This window comes from Ictalurus furcatus, chromosome 19 (genome assembly GCF_023375685.1).
Source record: "Ictalurus furcatus strain D&B chromosome 19, Billie_1.0, whole genome shotgun sequence".
Lineage (NCBI taxonomy): Eukaryota > Metazoa > Chordata > Actinopteri > Siluriformes > Ictaluridae > Ictalurus > Ictalurus furcatus.
Window position 1 is genome coordinate 4,361,304 of NC_071273.1, and position 22,074 is coordinate 4,383,377.

The 22,074-nt window shown below is 38.5% G+C and overlaps 2 protein-coding genes across 6 annotated transcripts in view; both read right to left on the minus strand.

The window, feature by feature from the left end:
* Window positions 1–22,074, minus strand: part of LOC128623003 (NLR family CARD domain-containing protein 3) — a 73,293-nt gene that overhangs the window by 35,904 nt on the left and 15,315 nt on the right. The gene's annotated exons all lie outside the window — the stretch shown is intronic.
* Window positions 2,125–22,074, minus strand: part of LOC128623010 (NLR family CARD domain-containing protein 3-like) — a 72,823-nt gene continuing 52,873 nt past the window's right edge. Inside the window, exons 6-10 of one of the 4 annotated variants that reach the window (XM_053649847.1) lie at window positions 21,030–21,224; window positions 18,855–19,028; window positions 16,526–16,699; window positions 15,848–16,021; window positions 5,959–10,859 (exon numbers count right to left, since the gene is read on the minus strand). In XM_053649847.1, the coding sequence (XP_053505822.1) occupies window positions 10,853–10,859; window positions 15,848–16,021; window positions 16,526–16,699; window positions 18,855–19,028; window positions 21,030–21,224 (724 nt within the window). In that variant the 3' untranslated portion in view covers window positions 5,959–10,852. Of the gene's footprint in view, window positions 2,259–5,958; window positions 10,860–11,346; window positions 11,521–15,338; window positions 15,620–15,847; window positions 16,022–16,525; window positions 16,700–18,854; window positions 19,029–21,029; window positions 21,225–22,074 lie in introns of those variants that run through there. The other 3 variants (XM_053649846.1, XM_053649848.1, XM_053649849.1) reach the window with 3 other exon arrangements.

Genomic DNA, 22,074 nt, shown 5'->3' on the forward strand with positions numbered 1-22,074 from the left:
TTCAAACAGCATGGAAGGAGAACCTCCTGAACTATAGAAAGTATCTTAGTGATGCTAGATCAGTCTCTCTCTCCACCTTAATAGAAGAAAACAAAAACAATTCTAGATTTCTATTCAACATGGTAGCAAAATTAACTAGGAATAAAACCACCACAGAAACAGGGACACAATCATTATATAGCAGCAAAGATTTCATGATTTTTTTCATTGATAAAGTTGAAAATATTAGATGTGAAATTCAGGCTATTAAATTAAATTAAATTACCAGAGAGTTTTATAACTAACCCTGTAGAAGATAATATAGCAATATCTGTAGTTTGTACTGAGTTAGATGAATTCTGTGTCTTACTGTATAATAATTGTTTTTCTGTATCAGCCTGCACTTTTCTGCACAGCAATAAACTGGCATTAAATATTCACTGAAACTGCTTTTGTAAGTAAATAACCTGGAGGCTGGACACCAATTAATGAGTTAGGAGAGGGCCTCAGGAAGGGAGGTAGATATCAGCTAGGACAGCAGATAAAAACAGACAGAAACTCATTGAGACATAAGAAGGGAGTGTTGGTCAGAGAGAGAAAAACAAAAAAACAAAGACTCTCTCTGACTGAAGCCTTTTTAAAAAAAGAAAACTTGTCCTCATAAAACCTTTTCAAGAAAAATAACTAACTGCGCATGCTACACAAATTTAAGATAACATATAGACATGAATAATAATAATAAGATGAGTACACTGTGGAGAAACTTTGATTACTTTTTGACATCTACTAACTCTCTGTCTCTGAAGTTATTTGATTTAGGCTGGAAAGATTGTTTGCCACGTCAATGTGTAAAGATATTAAAACATATTACAATTAGTAAGCAAATATTATTCACATAAACACAGAAAAATCACATAAACCATTAAAAAGATATCATACAACAGTTAGTTCTGGTCCATTAATTTGATTAGATAAGCAGTGTTCCAAGAGTGTTGATATTTAGTAAAACAGCACTGCTACATTAATTAACCAAAGGACAAAGTGATAAATATAACTTGTAGTGAGTGTCCTAGAGGCTTCCACAGATAAACTCCTCAGATAAACTCCTCAGATGCCAATCCTGTCAGGTAAAAATTCCATCAATGTCTTGAAACTGTTCCTGTCCATTTTCTGGACATTTGGACATTTCCTGTCCAATGTTCCTATCCACAGATGTTCATCAAATCCTGAATATAAAAGAAAAACATGTGAATTAATAACCACAAACTGGACTGTGGTACTTCATGATCAACATGTAATCATCTCTGCTCCAAGAGAAACATCATCATCTCCTGTTTATAATTAATCATTCTACATTTCTTCATTATTACTAACATCTGTGTTATAACATTTAGCGAGAACAAATGAGAACTTCCACAAGTTCTAACAGGAAAATGAGCAGATATTTACCCATCACATCACTGCTCTTATCCAATCACAGGCTTTGGAGTTTTTTAAATAATGAACACTACTGTGTCATTTAGCTCTTGTTCTACATTTATATTTAAGTGCAGACTTTAAGAAGAAGCCGAGGTGAATGTTACAGGAAAGACAGAAGACACGGTGTGGAGGTAGGGTGCTGGAAGAAGTGTCAGAGTGAGTAAAGTGGCTGCTTAAATCAAATATCTGTGGCATAAAAGGTAATCATTTTTATTAGCTTTAATGAGAGTTGAGAAGAAAGTGTGCTGCTTATCAGAAACAGGGAAAAGCAGAGATCATCTTGTTCAGACAAAAGCAGCAGTATGAAGTCAGAGATAGCAGGCTGTCACAAGGAGACCAGGTGTTCATTTACAATCACTCTCATGCACTCATTTGTGATATTTTGTAGACTCTGTCTGACTCCCTGTCTTCTACCGTCACATGAATTTTAAATCAACACACTTTACTGAACACAAAACAGCATTAAAGACAATTGTTAGAAAAAATCTGATTAAATAGAATATAGTGACATTTCTAAAACTGGTTTTATTCCCTAACCTGGTAATCTGATATTTATTGGAACTAAAGAGAAATGTACAAACTAATGACAATCAGGTTCATTTATTAGTCTTTTTTTTTTCACAATTTATCTAAAAAGGTCATGACTCACCTCAGTGTCTGTAGTTTGTAAAGTGTATCATCCTTAAGAGGGTCCTACATTATTAAGGGACAGATTCAGTTCTCTCAGGATTGAGGGGTTTGATCTCAGAGCTGAAGTCAGAGCAGCACAGCCTTCATCTGAGACACCACAACACTCCAACCTGTACAGAGACACAATGACACACTCTTCATCAACAGATGTTTATCTTGGTTTACTTGCTTTGATGATGATGATGTGTCTTTCATGCTGGACTTTCTGATCTCTCTTGATCAATCACAAGATATAATTATCACTGACCAAAACATTATCACTGTTCAGTGGCTCCCTTAAAAAACTCTACAGGAATCCTGCAGGATTTTCATTTTTCTGCAGGATGTTTGCTGGAATCCTGGAATGATGAAATCCTGCAGGACACATTGACAAACTGTGCAGGATTTTCCTATAGGGTTTAGGATGGAGCAGTACAATAGAGACATGCAGGAATTTCCAGCACACTCGCTGCACAAGAGAAAACTCCTGCAGGATTTTATAATTCCTGAAGGACTGCTGTTCACAACTCTTGCAAAAATAAAATAAATTCACAACTATTTAATCTATCCTGCAGGACGACTTCTTATTTCATTTAAATGAAAAAAATTATGTGGGTCATGTAGTCAACATGTAGTCCCTGCTTTGAGCGGGAAAAACACACAGTTTAAACAGTGGTAGCTCAATGGTCGTGAATGACTCTGTGTTTTAACAAATCATTGCATAGGTTTGCCTCACACTGCCAGCATGGGGGTTCGATTTCCATGGCTCTGTGTGTGCAGAGTTTGCGTGTTCTCCCCGTGATGCGGGGGTTTCCTCCGGGTACTCTGGTTTCCTCCCCAGTCCAAAGACATGCATGGTAGGCTGATTGTAGTGTATGAATGGGTGTGTGAATGTGTGCCCTGCGAAGGACTGGCACCCTGTCCAGGGTGTACCCTGCCTTGTGCCTGATGTTCCCTGGGATAGGCTCCCGCAACCCTGAAAAGGAGTAAGCGGTTGAAGATGGATGGATGAATAGGTTTGTTCACACACAGTTTTCCCTTGTGCAGTTGAGTAAATGATTCAATGAGTCACAACACACAAAAAGATGCTCACTTTTCACACGCACTGGTGTAACGATGTAATTTAGAGAAAGATAAAAGATTCGATTCACTGAGATAACATCAATCACGAAATGCACGTAAAGAAGGTTAGGACGGATGCAGATGAGAGTTATTTAGCGAGAGACTGGCAGACAAATCTAAATCACGAGACAATAGTGTGGTCAAAATAACAGGCAAAGGGTCAGGCAATTGGAAAACAGGCATAAACTATTCAAAGCAAAATCAACAACAATGAACAAGAAGCAAGATCAATGAACATAAAACAAAACAAGGAAAGGGTACAGAAAAAAGTATCTCATATAGTGTGGAGTGAGTGTGAGATTGGCAACAGGTGTGTGTGTGATTAGAATTCCAGAGAAGGTGTGTGTGGGGGGGGTGTAGTCCATGGTTGGCCATGTTTGTAGGCCGCAGTGCAGGATGGGAAATGTAGTCACTGGATTTCTGTGATATGACACTTTGGCACTGCATTCACACAGGTATTCAAATTGACAAATTCAACTGTCACCAAAGGTCATGTGTGTGTAGAGGTATAGTCCCACTTTTATTAAATCATATCTTTAATCATTATGGTGTAATAAATTATTGTTCTTAATTATTATCTGTTGTGTATTTACACACAGCGGTTAGCATAAGATTAGCTCACTTACTATCAAACATGGCTAATTATATTATTTACAAAAAATTTCTTAAATTTCTGACCAAAACATTACCACTGTTCAGTGGCGAGGCCATAAACTGAACAGAGGGTGGGCCTGGGTAAAACAGGGTGGGCACAGCTTTGAAAATAAAACTCAAAAGTCAGCAGTCGCTCAAAAGAACTTACATGACTGCAAAAAAGTGGCCAAAGGGCTGAAAGTCTTTCACTCAATAGGTTTGTTCATTTGCCACTTGTTTATGTAGCGGACACACACACACACAGATTTTGAGTGAAAAAAAGGAAAAAAGGTCTACACTAATTTCTGTGATTAAAGATAACGTGTACGAGAGTCAGGGGGAAAAGACACGGTGTGGAGTCTGTTTCAGAGAAGGTAAACTCTTTATTGAACTAGTCTGTTACACGGATACACACCACACAGAAATGTTACTGAGCAACGTCACTCAATGCAGCTTCTCAAAGTATTGCTGGCTTTAAAAGTAATGAGTCAGGTTTTGTAGAAGGATCTCTGTTTATCTCTATTTTTAATGCACATGTATCTAACTGTAAGTACATTTATTTAAAGCACAAATTATTCTGTTACTGTTTGTCTTAACAGATGATTTAAGCAGCCTGTACATTTATTGTGGGATGCAGAACCAGGATAAAGCACACTGGGTCATTTCTTCATACTGCAAAATGTAAAAAAATAAAAAAATAAAAAATAAAATGAAAAGCATATTTTTAGGGTTGCCATGGTAATCACAACAATTTTCTGCATCATCAGCATCAATTTGATGCAGCATCAATTTGATGGTTAATATTGTGCTCATTTTGGGTCGACATGTACAGTAAGATTACTTAATTTCCACTGTACACCATATTCCAAGTGTAATCAGTACACTGTCACGAGTCGAGGTCGAGCCAGAAGCAGGTGCAGATAATGACTTTTATTGAAGCAACGAACTGAGAAACAAAGACACTAAGACAACTTGACTAAACACTGTGGCATGAAACCAAACACTGAGTCATAAACAACACGAATCTAGGACTACTTGGCATACTACTGTGGCAACACTAAACATAAACTAACAAGATCACGAAACATGGAACGCAGCGGTCTAAGACAACGAAAGACAAGCTAATGGTGCAGACAAGGACTATATATACACATGAGTGCTCATTAACCAAAACATGAATCAGGTGCAGGTGGTCATGTGACAACTAGAGCAGTGCAGTGGCTGATGGGAAGTGGAGTCCAGAGTTTCCCGATACGTGACAGAACCCTCCCCCAAGGGCGCTACTCCCGGAGTGCCCAAAATTATACGTCCTCCATCTGGTGGTCCTGGCCCCCTGGAGAAAATGTCCCCCGCAAAACCAGGAGGCCGGGCGGCTTCTACAATGGCACAGGGGGGCTGAGATATTTCCTCGGCAGAGCATGAAAGCGGGGCGACGTCCTCGGCAGAGCATGAAAACGGAGCGACGTCCCCAGTAGAACTGGAAGACCGAGCGACGTCCCCAGCTGAACTGGAAGGCAGAGCGAAGTCCCCTGTGCGGCCAGGGAGAGGAGCGTGGGTCTCCTCGAAGCAGACGGGGGGAACGCTAGTTGCCATGGAGCAGGGGGGCTGAGCGACGACCTCAGCTGAACAGGCGGGCTGAGCGACGACCTCAGCTGAACGGGGAGGCTGAGCGACGTCCACGGCGGAGCACGAAGGCAGGGCGACGTCCTCGGCGGAGCACGAAGGCAGAGCGACATCCTTGGCTGAACAGGCGGGCTGTGGCGCGGGCGGAGCTTGGCTGGCCGTGTCAGTGGGTTGAACTGGGGCGACCGGGTCGGTAAACTTCCATGTGACAACACTGAAGAAATGACACTTTGCTACAATGTAAAGTAGTGAGTGTACAGCTTGTGTAACAGTGTAAATTTGCTGTCCCCTCAAAATAACTCAACACACAGCCATTACTGTCTAAACCGCTGGCAACAAAAGTGAGTACACCCCTAAGGGAAATGTGTAGTACATTATAGAGTAGTGCATATTTCTTTCAAATAAAAATCATTTTTAAAGTCAGTAACTGTTTAACTTAGTAAAAAATCTCTGAATTTCATTGCTGTAATTAGAAATGTCATTGATGTTTCAAAACAAATTCTGGACAGAAATCTACAAGTTATTTGAGAGTTTGGAGAGGAGAATCATGCTGAAACTAGAACAAATCCAGGACAACATCACAGCAGCGGTCGGAACAATGCAGCAGTCAATGAGCCAGCCAAGCACATCTGTCTCTGATCTTATAGAGGTGCTAGAGGTGCCTTGTAAGACTGTGGAGGAATTAAAAGAGCTGTGTGATAAGCTGAAAGATGCTGACTTTCGAAAGAAGATGGTATGTGCCACAACACAAGCAACATTACTAGTCACTGTTAACCTGAAATCATTTAAAAACAATTTACTCTTGTGATTAATTGCTGATTGTTGTTTGTAGATTCGTTATCTGTGTCTTCAGAGTGGAGGCAGCTTGGGAGATGGAATTAGGAGGATGCTGAAAAAATTGGAGATAACTCCTTATGGAAACATTACAGTTACAAAGGGAGAAAGGGAAAACGTAAATTTCACTGATTTCCTAATCAATGATGCCATAATATGTACGTTTCAAAACTTCTCACTGATGACTAATAATGTGTCTGTGCCAATCCCCAAGATTCAAAAATTATTTGGAATGCAGAAAGGTTGTGTTAGATTTCCACTCATCTCAGGAATCTCGGCTTTATGTCTCCAGATCTCCGTCATGCTTTCTTTAGCCTATTCTACAATTCTACAATTATTTACTTCTATTAACTTTTACTTCTGTGCTGCTATGAGCTAGAAAGTGTGGCTTTCAGATATCTGGGGAGCCTAAGTGAACACACACTGACACATGCATGCTCACAGTGACGTCCGATTTATTCATTCACAACAGGAGTATTATACATATTGATAAGAAGCAGTGCGTGGACGGTTTCTACTGGTCCAAGTGTCGGACAGATTTAACCAAAACACACAGCACATAGTCATGATACAGAATGAGTCCTGTGTCGTGTTGAAATGAAAATACATGTGTATTTCCAGGATTACAATTCTTATTCAAAGAGGTAATTAAATGAATACAAGGTAATTAAATGAATACATTCATCATAGGTATTTGATAGCAGTTCGTAATATAAGAGAGTACATGATATAAGAGAATTTCCTTTCAGGTTATAAATAAGAATGTACATTGTAAATGTAAAAGTTGTTAGTTCTCAGTACATAAATATTCATACCATGGTCTATTATGAAAACAAGAGTAATATTGATGCTTTTTGAATAGAACTTTAGTCTGAGTTCTAGTTTAAATAACTGTGATCTCTGTATTGACTCAAGGTGCCTGCAGTAAGTCATACCCACACCAAAATCCCAGAGTGTGGAGGAAATGATTGCTGTGACCCTAAAACATGCCCCATATCATGCAAAAACAGCAAAGCAGGCAAGTGCATTATTCTAGCAGTTATAAACAATCAGCAAAAACAAAAACATTTATTATTCTCACACTGACGGATGGACGAACAGAGTTAGACAGACAGATAGATGGATAGACAGACAGATAGATGGATAGACAGACAGATAGATATAAGGACAGACAGAGAGATAGACAGATAGATAGATATACAACAGATTATAATTTGTACCTGTCTGTCAGCATTATAGCTTTGGGTCACACACTTTGATCCGGATGATCAAACGCATAATGGAGTTCCAAATATCGAGCGTAATAAACAAAAAGCTTCTTTAGCTTTACGCTTTATGTAACAACTCTCCAAATTTATGCTGCGGGCAATAATATCAGAACAATATCAAAGTACATAAAATAACAATATAATTCACTTTACATACTTGATGTCACAATAAAACATGAATAGAGGGCATTTTTATGATCTCTGATCTGTGACTGAGATGCCCGTGTGACGATCCTGGAAACGACACTAGATTATGAGCTCATACTCGAGTCATTTTTATTTTTTAAGCTTACGTGGCTTCGTCTCTAAAGAGATCGAGCAATAGCTATATTTTAGTGTTTGCGTTTACACTACACACACTGTTAAGTGGGTGACACCATTGTTTTAACTTAAAACATGTAGCTAGCAGAACATTTTACATATATAGTCTATAAATTTGGTTGGTGAGGGAGAAAGGGTCAAGTGAACTGATTTGGAACAATCATCACCTACCTAACCAGTTGATCCGGATGAAAAGCGTAAATGCGCGCGCAATCAGGTGCCAAAAGTCACGCATAATTAACAAAGAGTTTTGATTTAAGCTGCAGACAATATCACAATAATATCAAAGATCCTAATAAAAACAATCAATATATGTCATGAGATAACTTACATTACTTGACGTCACAGTAAAACAAGAATAGAGGGTATTTTTTCCTGCTGTGAGTACATGATCTCTAAGCTGTGCCTGAGATGTGTGTGTGACAAAGTCGCCATGCAAACAAAGTTCTTTATGAGTTACATTATGAGCTCATGTGTAGAGATCGAGCAGTATGATGTTTGCATTTACACATATGCACAATGAGTAACAACTATCCAAATTCACCCACTTTAACGTTTGAGTAAAAGTTCACACCAATAACGATGACATAAACAGGTACAAATGAAAATATTAGGTTCAAAAGAGACTTGGGTGAATGCCTTTCAGTTTTAACAGAATTTTGTCTCCCTCACCTGTAAAGAGATTGCTATGCAACATTTTAGACATATCAAATCATAACACTACTGAATGTGTTCATTTCGTTGTTTTAGGTTAGAAGCCACGAGAAGAATTGCCATCAGAATAACCCTGGCCACAGCTGACAACCAGCATGGGCGTAACCACGCAATCTTTGGGTTGGGGGTCGTGACCCTCCCAATGTTGAGTAAATACCAATCTGTCTCCCCAATATACAGTACAAAATATTTTCTATATGTCCCCCTTTAATGAACCCTGAAAATGGATCTGTCTTTTCTTCATCTATTCTATTTATTTATTTCAGTTCCTTTTTAATATATTTCCGTTTGTTAAGGAAATAGGTGTGTGCCCTACCTACAATTGTACGCTTGATTGCGCCTAAACTCAACACAAGTTTGTTGATATATTTTAGCAGCTCAGTCTGTAAGAAATGGAGACAGCAGCCAAGCGTAGAAAAGTGTAGCAGAGCATACGAGCTTTTTTTCAGACAGTAAGTAACTAGATACCTACGTAGTAGGTAACCTTAGCTTAGTATAGAAGGCATCATACCATGGCTTGGTTTGTTCTTAAGAACGTAAATTAACTTTTGATATTCGCACACCCACGAAGTAGGCTAGGCTAACGTCAGTTCCAGTTTTTGATAATTAACGTTACATTCACTTGCGTATCCTCCCACCGAGTTCGTTGTGAACCCTCACGTTGTGACAGACTGTTATAAATGCGAGTGAAAGTGAGGAAAGTTGCATTTCGTTCCTTTACACTACATTTGGGCGAAGGACAACTAAGTGATTTTACAAATATAAGGCTCAGCATAATGCTGAGATGTGCTAGCTTGGCAACGAGTGATATGGAACTAACGTCTGAGTTGTGGCCATATTGTAGTTATCCATTCAGAACTAATTATGGCAGTTTGTCTTTAGACATTGGCCCCTGGACCCATAGCCATAATGCCCATTGGATAATCTGTCCCAGCACTGATCTGAAACAAACTGTGCATAAGACACCAGCTGACTAGTAATGAGTAATGTTAACTAACTAGAAAGAGAACATGCAATCCATCTTCATGGGAATGTATAAAACACAAAATACTGCATCAGCGAAACATTTCAGTTCATCCAAAGTGAAAGTGCCGCACAAATCTGTCAGTAATTCCAAAAACTGCCTCACAGTAATAGCTGATGGGGAGAAAGAGAGAAGTGTGCTATGGAGTATTGTGCAGACCAGAACAGGAAATATAATTAAATCACAATGACCACTGAGTGTTTAGTTAGTGAATTTTTTTTAAATTAAATGTAAAAGGTGAAAAGGTTAGGATGTACAAGGCATTTTATTTAAGTACGCTATTAATTAGTCAAAAAACAGTCTACAATGTACACATGAAAAAAGATTCCACTACTGACCTGCCTAAAAAAGATGAGAAAGGGAAACATGTAAAAAACCAACTGATACACAACAGAAAGAAGGTGTTTGTGCTCATATACATACAAGAGAAGATCATCTCTTGTATGTATGTATGTATGATGAGAAAGGGAAGCATGTAAAAAGATAACAGAAAGAAGGTGTTTGTGCTCATATACACTCATTCCCAGTTGAGTCTCCTCAAAAAGGTCCACACTAAAATTGCTGAGTTACACAGAACCCAGTTTGGGTCGATTCTGAAATCCAGCGCTGGGTACAATGTGGACCGACTCAGTCTGGGCTGTTTTATCTCATCAAGGTTGGGTTATGATGTTGACTCAGCATGTTGGGGTGATTTATATTTTTACTTTTCTCTACAAAAATACACAATGTAACAATATATTTGGTTGTTACATAAATTTGTGTTCAAAATTATTTTGTTATAAAATTCCTGTTAAATACTCATTAAAACTCCTCAGATGCCAATCATGCCAAGTGAGAATTCCACCAATGTCTTGAAACTGTTGCTGTCCATTTTAGCTCTCTCTTCCACTGACTGGGTTCAGCTCGAGGTCATGTGCTTTTTCACCTGCTGTTCCTAATAATCCCTCAGGTGTTTTATGAGAATGAGATCTGGGGAATTTTATCCAGGGGTCAGAGGTCGTTCTACACTCAGTGTAGAATTGTGTGCAGTCTGATTCACTGTGCATGATGAACACACACTTCTCACGTCTCTGAGTCTGTTTAATGTGTTATAATTAAATGAGTGATGTGTTTATAAATGTGTTCTCTATTCCCCAACAGTGAAATGCAGGAACACCGGAGTCTTCATCACACACACAGATGTTCATCACACACTGAATACAAACGGGGAAAAATGTGAATCAATAACCAAAAACTGGACTGTGGTACTTCATGATCAACATGTAATCATCTCTGCTCCAAGAGAAACATCATCATCTCCTGTTTATAATTAATCGTCTTGTTCAGACAAAAGCAGCAGTATGAAGTCAGAGATAGCAGGCTGTCACAAGGAGACCAGGTGTTCATTTACAATCACTCTCATGCACTCATTTGTGATATTTTGTAGACTCTGTCTGACTCCCTGTCTTCTACCTTCACATGAATTTTAAATCAACACACTTTACTGAACACAAAACAGCATTAAAGCCAATTGTTAGAAAAAATTCAGATTAAATAGAATATAGTGACATTTCTAAAACTGGTTTTATTTCTTAACCTGGTAATCTGATATTTATTGGAACTAAAGAGAAATGTACAAACTAATGATAATCAGGTCTTTTATTTTTCCCTAACATTTACCTAAAAAAGGTCATTACTCACTTCAGTGTCTGTAGTTTATAATGTTCATCATCCTTAAGAGCAGAGAGCAGCTTCACTCCTGAGTTTCTTACATTATTAAGGGACAGATTCAGTTCTCTCAGGTGTGAGGGGTTTGATCTCAGAGCTGAAGTCAGAGCAGCACAGCCTTCATCTGAGACACCACACTTACACAACCTGTAGAGAGACACAATGACACTCTTCACTATCTTGATCTTAGACAGAGGAGCAACAGCACTGACTTTCCTCTGGTTGTAAACAGTTTCTCTCATTGTGGACTGAGTAACACACACTAGATCTTTAGAAATGTTTTTTTCTAACTTTTTCCTGGCTTTACACATCTCAACATAATCTCTTTTTTAATCAGCGTTCACATGAACAGGTTTTCTTGAGAAGATCAGACTGTCCGTAATCAGACCTAAAACAGGGTGAGACTCTAAAAAACTTTTGGAGAAGTTGTTAGCTCACTGATTCATGAACTTTTTTAAAGCCAGACTGTGAATGTGTAAATAGTTTATTCAGTATTGTCTATTATTATGACTTGGATGAAGATTACAACATGTTTTATTATTAATGATTTAAAATATTTACTTACCACAGTATTTCCAGTTTACAGTGAGGATTCTCCAGTACAGCAGAGAGACTCTTCACTCCTGAGTCTCCTATTTTATTATCAGACAGATGCAGTTGTCTCAGGTGTGAGGGGTTTGATCTCAGAGCATCAATATCAATATCATAATCAATATATATCATAATATCAATATAATAATATCATAATATCAATATCAAGCTGCCCAAAGTTTTCCAATAAAGCAGTCTTTGCTTGGAATAATTCATCGATTTGTTGGAAATAGCGTTGTAGTTCGTGCCAGCTGGTTCGTTCATACCTCACTTCGCAGATCTCTTTGTGATCGGGTGTGTCATCACCGGTTAATACCGAAACACGGTGCAGTGAAACCTGGTTCTTGCAGAAATTTGCTGCTCTGATGCGGTATTTGCATTGCAGAGATGTACTGCTCCATTTACGCCTGTACGCATCCGGGGAAAAGAAGTCCATTCTAATAATGTAGTCAAAATCCTTGCACCATTTTCTGAACTTTTTCCAGTCACACTCGTTAAAAGTTATGCTCTCAGTAGCGCAGCTCCAGTGGATGTGACCCGGGACCGAGAACTTGAAAAGCGCAACGGTTCCTTTTTCTGCATTGAAAAAAAATCCGGCTGTACATCCGTTTGACATTACCCAATATTGAATCTTTTCATGCTCTAAATTTTTTTGTAATCGTCCCAAAAAGAGTGAGTTTTTTTCGGTGCATCAGGACAAGCAGCAGACATGATGTAAGCTCTCACACGATTTTTGAAGTACAGAGGGTGGGTGAGGCCGTCTTCTTCTATAAACTTATGGTGCTTATAACGTCACCTACCGGATGGATCGATTTTATTTTCTTTTGTTCTGATTGGACAGGTTATGTATGTATGTATGTATGTGTGTGTGTGTGTGTGTGTGCACGTCATATTTTTGGTAGGATGTGTATGGAAATTCATTATTAATCATTTACTTATTTTTCATCATCCTTATGTATGTGTTTGTATGTGTGTGCGTGTGGTGTGTGTGTGTGTGTGTCTGTGGAACTGCTTCGGAGCTATAGGAAAAGCTATAGGAATGAACATGCATCAATAATTATCATTGACCTTTTTGACCTAGGCCTAACTCATGAGCATATCACAATCTATGGGAAGGGAAATGTTGTGGATAAAAAATGTCATAAAATAAACATAAGGGAGACCTAGCATCCAGCAAAGGGGAGAAGAAGAAAAGACGGGCACCAAGACACACAGAAGCAGTGTGAGGCGGATATGGACTGATATTGAATATTGAATTGGATTCACACTTTAAAGATCTTAGATCTTTAAAAGTAATTCACTATGGTTTATTAGTCAAAAAGTAAAAAATGAAGTATACGAGCTGAGGAGTGCTAACACACACACACACACACACACACACACACACACACACACACACACACACACACACACACACACACACACAGAGACACACACTCTCTCGTACAGTGGGCTGACAGGCCTAATTGAGAAAAATAGGGACGTGTAGATCCAATCAAGTAGTTAGTTACTGTAGTGACCACTCATATGTACGGCAGTAGTAGTAGTAATGAATGATTAGGGGAACTCAATTAATCACACTTATAATCGATGTAGGCAAACAAACGTATAATCAAGGTAGTTAGATTCGAAATAGGATATATATAGTTGAAAGGAGAAGTAAATTAAGGGTTAAGAGTTATGGCTAGGTACATCTACACATGTCCGGCGCAAAGTGGATGTAGGGGGGTCCTAAGGCCCATTCTCCAGCTGCCAATCTACTATGAGACCCCGGGGCGCACAATGCTAGCACGTCTCCTACCAGGTCTACAAAACCTCCTCAGCTCCTATTCGGATCAGTGTTGCGTAGAAGTGGTTAATGTAAGGGACCCATTTGAGTACGGGGACGGGCGCAGGGATTATGGCTTCGTTAGAGTAATCCTCCGACAGCTAGCGGGGGACGGCCATGGGGTGCGGCAGAACCAGTTCCTCCACAGATACCCGCTTAATTAAGGTAGTGTATGAGGCTGTATAGCCTCAGAGGGGGGAAATGTTGTGGATAAAAAATGTCATAAAATAAACATAAGGGAGACCTAGCATCCAGCAAAGGGGAGAGGAAGAAAAGACGGGCACCAAGACACACAGAAGCAGTGTGAGGCGGATATGGACTGATATTGAATATTGAATTGGATTCACACTTTAAAGATCTTAGATCTTTAAAAGTAATACACTATAGTTTATTAGTCAAAAAGTCAAAAAGAATTATACGAGCTGAGGAGTGCTAACACACACACACACACACACTCTCGTACAGTCAAGGGCGGGCATGTAGACATAACACACACACCAACTGGGCTCAGAGGTAGATGTGAGTATTGGCTTCTATGTTGAATTTATGTTGAGCTTACATTTATCTCATTTATACAACTGAGCAGTTGAGGGTTAAAGGTCTTGCTCAAGGGCCCAACAGTGGTGGCTTGTCAGTGCTGGAGTTTGAACTCATGACCTTCTGATCAGTAGCCCAATGTCTTAACTACTGAGCAACCGCTCAGTATATAGACAATCAGTAACAGCAAGTGAGGAACCTGAGCTCAGGATCGAGCTGGGAGTCATTGAGTCGAGGAGGTAGATGAAGTCTTTTTTAACCCTATTGGTAGTGAAATCATAGTCTTCTTGAAACATATGGGTTATTTACTGAGTAAGTACAGTATAAATACTGGAGCTTAAGCTCAGGGTATCAGATCACTTCTGAGAATTCTCATCGGTGTGGATCTCGTGTGGTGGAACGGAACAATAAAGCTGGACCCTTGCTTCTTCTCACTCACGGCTGGTGTTTTTTGTCTATCTCCAACTGGGCTCAGAGGTAGATGTGAGTATTGGCTTCTATGTTGAATTTTAAGTGTTTTTGGGTAATGGGCTAAATTTGAGCCAACAGAAACAACTTGTGTATGTGTGTGTCTGGAATACATCTGGAACACATCGGAACCGGATTTAACGTAATTATAAGTGATTATGATGATCTTTTGACCTGTCATTATATTTAATTATAATGATTATGACCTTTGACCTATACCTGTCACATCCAATTAGTGATTTTCTATGGCTTACATAATATACAAACTATATTATATATCTCTACACAGACAGACCCTCAACCTGTCCCTTCCTCCAGCTATCAGACTGATGGTGACACGGCCTTCTCTGACCCAGGCTCTGATCACTCTCCCTCTTTTTCACCTGCCAGTCCTGAATACTCTCCCCCGTACACCTCAGCTGGCTATCCCACGTCCCCTGGTCGCATCCCATTTTATCACCCATTTTCACCCTACCGCTCTCCCCGGGAGTTCAGTCCCACCAGCCCAGTGAATTCTCAATAAAATTACATACTATTCATACTTGGTCCCCCTCGTGTTTATTACACATCTGGTTTATATCCAACACTACATTAATTAACCAAAGGACAAAGTCATAAATGTGACTTGTAGTGAGTCTCCTAGAGGCTTCCTCAGATAAACTCCTCAGATAAACTCCACTGATAAACTCCACAGATAAACTCCACAGATGCCAATCCTGTCAGGTCAGAATTCCACCAATGTATTGAAACTGTTCCTGTCCATTTTCTGGACATTTGGACATTTCCTGTTCACTGTTCCTATCCACAGATGATCATCAAATCCTGAATATAAAAGAAAAACATGTGAACCAAAATCTGGACTGTGGTACTTCATAATCAACATGTAAATGTTGAATGTAAATGTACATTTCTAAAACTGGTTTTATTCCCTAACCTGGTAATCTGATAATTATTGGAACTAAAGAGAAATGTACAAATTAATTTATTAATCTTAATTAATTTATTAGTCTTTTATTTTTACACAATTTATCTAAAAAGGTCATGACTCACCTCAGTGTCTGTAGTTTGTAATGTTTATCATCCTTAAGTGCAGAGAGAGTCTTCACTCCTGAGTCTCCTATTTTATTATAGGACAGATTCAGTTCTCTCAGGTGTGAGGGGTTTGATCTCAGGGCTGAAGTCAGAGCAGCACAGCCTTCATCTGAGACACCACAATCAAGTAACCTGTAGAGACACAACGACAAAATCTTCATCAACAGATTTTCATCTTGGTTTAAGACTTACTTTAAAGATGTGTTTGTAAAATTATTTTATTATTCATGACATGAGGATTTAATATCACCTGTTTATTATAATTAACAGTGTAATTAAAATGATCATGCTGAGTGTTATATTAAGTTTCTCTCATCTAATATCTCTCTATATATTTATATTACTATAGAATGTAGGAAGTAAAAGTCTGAATCATCATGAAAAACAAACACTGTCATGAATTAAAAGATACAATGGATAAATTATAAAAGTATAAAACATTAATTCTGAAGAGGATTAACACTCATGTCTTTTCAAAACCAGATTACTCGCTGATAATTTATTGTTAAATAAAAATAAACAATCTTCCTCCTCAGGTCATTGATGATGAACCTAAAACTTCTGCTTCAGTCTCACTATTAGAGAATGTGTCTTACTGAGGAGCAGGTCATGTGACTCTCAGAGAGATGATCTTACCACAGTGTCTCCAGTTTACAGTGAGGATTCTCCAGTACAGCAGAGAGACTCTTCACTCCTGACTCTCCTACATTATTACAGGACAGATCCAGTTGTCTCAGGTGTGAGGGGTTTGATCTCAGAGCTGAAGTCAGAGCAGCACAGCCTTCATCTGAAACACCACACTTACACAACCTGTAGAGAGACACAATGACACACTCTTCATCAACAGATTTTTATCTTGGTTTACTTGCTATGATGATTATATGTCTTTCATGTTGGATTTTCTGCTCTCTCTTGACCAATCACAAGATATAATTATTACTGACCAAAACATTATCACTGTTCAGTGGCTCCCTTAAAAACAACTCTACAGGAATCCTGCAGGATTTTCATTTTTCTACAGGATGTTTGCTGGAATCCTGGAATGATGAAATCCTGCAGGACACATTGACAAACTGTGCAGGATTTTCCTATAGGGTTTAGGATGGAGCAGTACAATAGAAACATGCAGGAATTTCCAGCACACTCGCTACACAAGGGAAAACTCCTGCAGGATTTTATAATTCCTGAAGGACTGCTGCTCACCTCCTGCAGAAATAAAATAAAGTTCCCAAGTACTTAATCTATCCTGCAGGAGGACTTCTTATTTCATTTAAGTGATATTTTGTCGAATAAATATTCTGCAGCTTATGTATTCGACAAAATTAATTAAATGGTAGATGTGCTCTGAGCGGGAAATACACGCTGCTTAAACAGTGGTAGCTCAATGGTTAAGATGCTGGACAAAATATTGTTTCAGAAGAAACCGATAAATCACACAAACTGTTTCAGCTAAGATTTCTTTTAAATCTATTAGGAAAACCGTTATAACTGTCGGATTATTATTTAGTTGTGGTGATATTTAAAATTATTTTATTCCACTGATGATTTTAACAGAAGAAATAGTCAGAACGGACCACTGCCCCATCAGATTTTTATTAAATAAATTCATTCAGAAAGTCTTCAGATTTTGAGTGAAAAAAGGAAACCAGGCCTACTCTAATTCCTGTGATTAAAGATGACGTGTACAGACACAGACATCATTTTGTTTTTATCACAGTTAAAATGACTTTGTTTTGGCGTTGCCCCATGCACTCCTCAACCAACTGCAGTTCTGTTCTTCATCTCTCAGATGAGTCCAATCTCCACTCTGACAGCGTGCTCCAGTGTTAACACAAACTGAAACACATCTCATCTTATTATATCCTCTGATTACAGTGTACGAGAGTCAGGGGGAAAGACACGGTGTGGAGTCTGTTTCAGAGAAGGTAAACTCTTTATTGAACTAGTCTGTTACACGGATACACACCACGCAGAAATGTTACTGAGCAACGTCACTCAATGCAGCTTCTTAAAGCAGCAGCTCCTAGAGAGTGAGAACTGATTTTATAAAACATTCATTCTGAGGAGAATTAACACTCATGTCTTCTCTAAACAAGATTACTGCTGATAATTTATTGTTAAATAAAATATTCCTGGATTTTAAAGCTAATGGAGAGTAAAAATGTCTGCACATTGTGTTCATCAGGTTCTACGGGTTTAGGATGTGAAATTCACAGTGAATAAAATTTCTACAGAAGAATAACATGAAGACAGAGGGACAGATGTGCTGAGATTTTTGTGCATTTGAGGAAAAATTTCCAAAAAAAGTGTAGAAACGTTGGAAGTGTAACTGTTACATATTCTGCTCAATTTAATAAAGATTGTGAGATTAGCAGTCGTCAGTTTTACACGTTATTTTGTTTGTGTGATGTTGGAGCAGTTGCCAGGTCCCCGGCTTTAATGAGGAATTGAGCTACTTTTGACTCACCAGCGTGGATTCATTTCTTTGGCTGTGGATTGGAGTTTGGACATTTTTACATTCATTATTTTAATCATATCTGTTTATTAAAACATACAGTAGTGAGCATGCACTGTGATTTCTGCTCATACACACACCTATTGATCCTGTTCTCAACTTCAACTCTGTGTTACTATATGAATGTATTTGAGTCAGTGGGTTTCCTCATAGACATTCTTTATTTATCACAAAATGTGGAGTAATACGAGTCCATTGTAGGACCTTAATCAAAGAACAATTGAGGAAAACTGCATGGTTTTAATACTGCTCATCTATTGAGTTGCTTCTGTAACACAGATCTGGCAACACTGTTCATAGCAGCTAGACAGAGACGTACCGAATGAACATTCACTCACAGAATAAACACTATTTCAGCTTTAAGAACAATAACTTTAAGAACAGTCTCACTATTAGAGAATGTGTCTTACTGAGGAGCAGGTCATGTGACTCTCAGAGAGATGATCTTACCTCAGTATCTCCAGTTTACAGTGAGGATTCTCCAGTATAGCAGAGAGACTCTTCACCCCTGAGTCTCCTACATTATTACAGGACAGAGACAGTTCTCTCAGGTGTGAGGGGTTTGATCTCAGTGCTGAAGTCAGAGCAGCACAGCCTTCATCTGACACACCACAACCACGCAACCTGTAGAGACAATGACACACTCTTCATCAACAGATTTTTATCTTGGTTTACTTGATATGATGATGATGTGTCTTTCACGTTGGACTTTCTGCCCTTTCTTGACCAATCACAAGGTATAATCACAACACAGAAAACACAGAGACTGGCAGACAAATCTGAATCACGAGACAATAGCATGGTCAAAATAACAGGCAAAGGGTCAGGTGATTGGCAAACAGGCATAAACTAGGCAAGGCAAGAATCATCAACGAGGAACAAGAAACAAGATCAATGAACATAAAACAAAAAGAGGAAAGGGTACAAAAAAAAAAAAAGTCTCATATAGTGTGGAGTGAGTGTGAGATTGACAACAGATGTGTGTGATTAGAATTCCGGAGAAAGTGTGTGTGTGTGTGTGTGTGTGTGTGTGTGTATATGTGTCTGTGTGGGAAGTGTAGTCCATGGCGGCCATGTTTGTAGACTGCAATGCAGGATGGGAAATGTAGTCACTGCATTCACACAGGCATTCAAATTCACAAATTCAACTGTCACCAACCGTCGTGTGTCTGTAGAGGTATAGTGCCACTTTTATTAAATCATTTCTTTAATCATTATGGTGTACTAAATTACTGTTCTGTTGTGTATTTACATAATTACGTATTACGTTGTGTATTTACATAATTACGTATTACATATTACGTAATTATATTATTTACACACAGCAGTTAGCGTAACGTTAGCTCACTTACTATCAAACACGGCTAATTATATTATTTAAAAAAATTTCTTACATTTCTGACCAAAACATTACCACTGTTCAGTGGCAAGGCCAGAAATTGAACAGAGGGTGGGCCTGGGTAAAACAGGGTGGGCACAGGTTTGAAAATAGAATTCAATAATAAAAATAAAAGCCAAAAAAAGAGCTCAAAAAAGAGCTTCAAAAAAGACTGCAAAAAGTGGCCAATGTGCTGAAAGTCTTTCACTCAAGAGATTTGTTCATTTGCCACTTGTTTATGTAGCATACACAGACAGACACACACACACACACACCCCCCTAACAGAAAGTCACAAAATTAAACAGGTTGCAGAAAACATGCTGATAAAATGAGATGTTTGTACTGCTGTGTTTTACAGGAGATTTTCTGATTAAAAACAACTAGAAATCAATTTCAATGAAACACCAGCTACAATGAGCCAAAATGTTACAGCAGCCTATGTGAAATTAAATCACACATCTTGGGCAGCTTTCTTAATCAATAACGACACAAACATAAACAAAATAGTGTTGCACTGCCTTTCAACATTTAACATTAGTCTACATAGACTACAACAGGAAGTGAGGAAATGTGCAGATCCACCCTGTGAAGTGTCGTAGTTACATAAGCAGACAGAGACCAAGAGGTTTATTGTGTTTAACTGGTAACATGTATAGGCCTAGCAGTTCAAACTTAGCTTAAAAAAAAAATTAAATGTAACATTTCTTATATGATTTTAAATCATGAGGGAATATCTAACCACTGAAATTAGGACAAAATATTGTTTTAGAAGAAACCAATAAAATACACGAATTGTTTTAGCTAAGATTTCTTTTAAATCTATTAGGAGAACCATTATAACTGTCAGATTATTATTTGGTTGTGGTGACACACACACACACACACAGACACACACACTCACACACACACACACAGATTTTGAGTGAAAAAAGGAAACCAGGCCTACACTAATTCCTGTGATTAATGATGACGTGCATAAGAGTCAGGGGGAAAAGACACGGTGTGGAGTCTGTTTCAGAGTGTACATGTACACGGATTTTAAATGTATCTAACTGTAAGTAAATTTATTTATTTATTTATTTTTTTAAAGCATGAATTATTCTGGAGATAAATCGTTATCACTTAACTTGTCTAATCTATTTGTTCTGCATGTTGTACTGTTACAGCAAATTTCAGGTGAAAAACAACACTGTATACAACTGCTGCTTTTAGTGAGTTATTGTGAGTCTCAGAGAGATGATCTTACCTCAGTGTCTCCACTTTACAGTGAGGATTCTCCAGTACAGCACAGAGACTCTTCACTCCTGAGTCTCCTAGTTTACCCCCACACAGATCCAGTGTTTTCACAGTCAGATGCAGTTCTCTCAGATTGGAGGTTTCTGAGCTGAGTGCTGTGACCAGAGCTGACCAACTTCTCACTCCAAGTGAATCATACCTGATACTGAAGGAAATAAAATAATACATAATGAACTAACACCAGTGCAAATTATCAAACAAGTCCTCAAAGCTTTCACTGAACCTTCTCATTTTCATAAATGCTAAAAGTACAAACACCAGTTAGACAATATGCTTAAAGGGACACTCCAGCAAACATCTAAAGACTCCAGTGTTTCGTTGTCTGGTGGTCGCGGTGTTCATTGTGTAACGTTATCCTTTTTCAGCTAAAGTGTCTATATAAAATCCAGCAGTGTATATTTGCATCATATCCTATAAAATGTCGAAGAAGCAGTGTGTGCTCTTTGCCATTGCTGTGGCAAAAGTGCAAGCGGCAATTAGCTTAGTTCAGTTTATGACCTTAGCGCGTTTAAAGTAAAATAATAATGAAATACTCTGCCGATAATTCACCCTCATTTGGCAGGTAGGGGGTGATAATTTCATACCCTGAATTCTACCAAACAAACCAACGAACCATCCTATATAACAGTGCATGATGGGAACTACGTTAGATAAAAAGCGTTTGTTTTGCTAATGGCTCACAGTGTGAATCTTTAACTTGGACCAAAGACTAGGTAAAATACCTCAGCGAATGGTTTACTGAAGAGAGAGAAATGACTCAATGAACGAGGATGTTTTGATTTAGTGTTACCTAGTGACAATAGTTACATTGTGATACATGTTTGAGACAGAATATACAGAAGAACTGCACCAGAGAGAAGAACAACAGGAGGCAGAGAGCAGCTGTAGATCTTTCACAATTACACTGAGACAAATAACTGAAGGTAGCAACAACACAAACAGCGACCATAATGTTAGCTAGTAATGTTACATGATTATTTACCTTTGCATTGGTG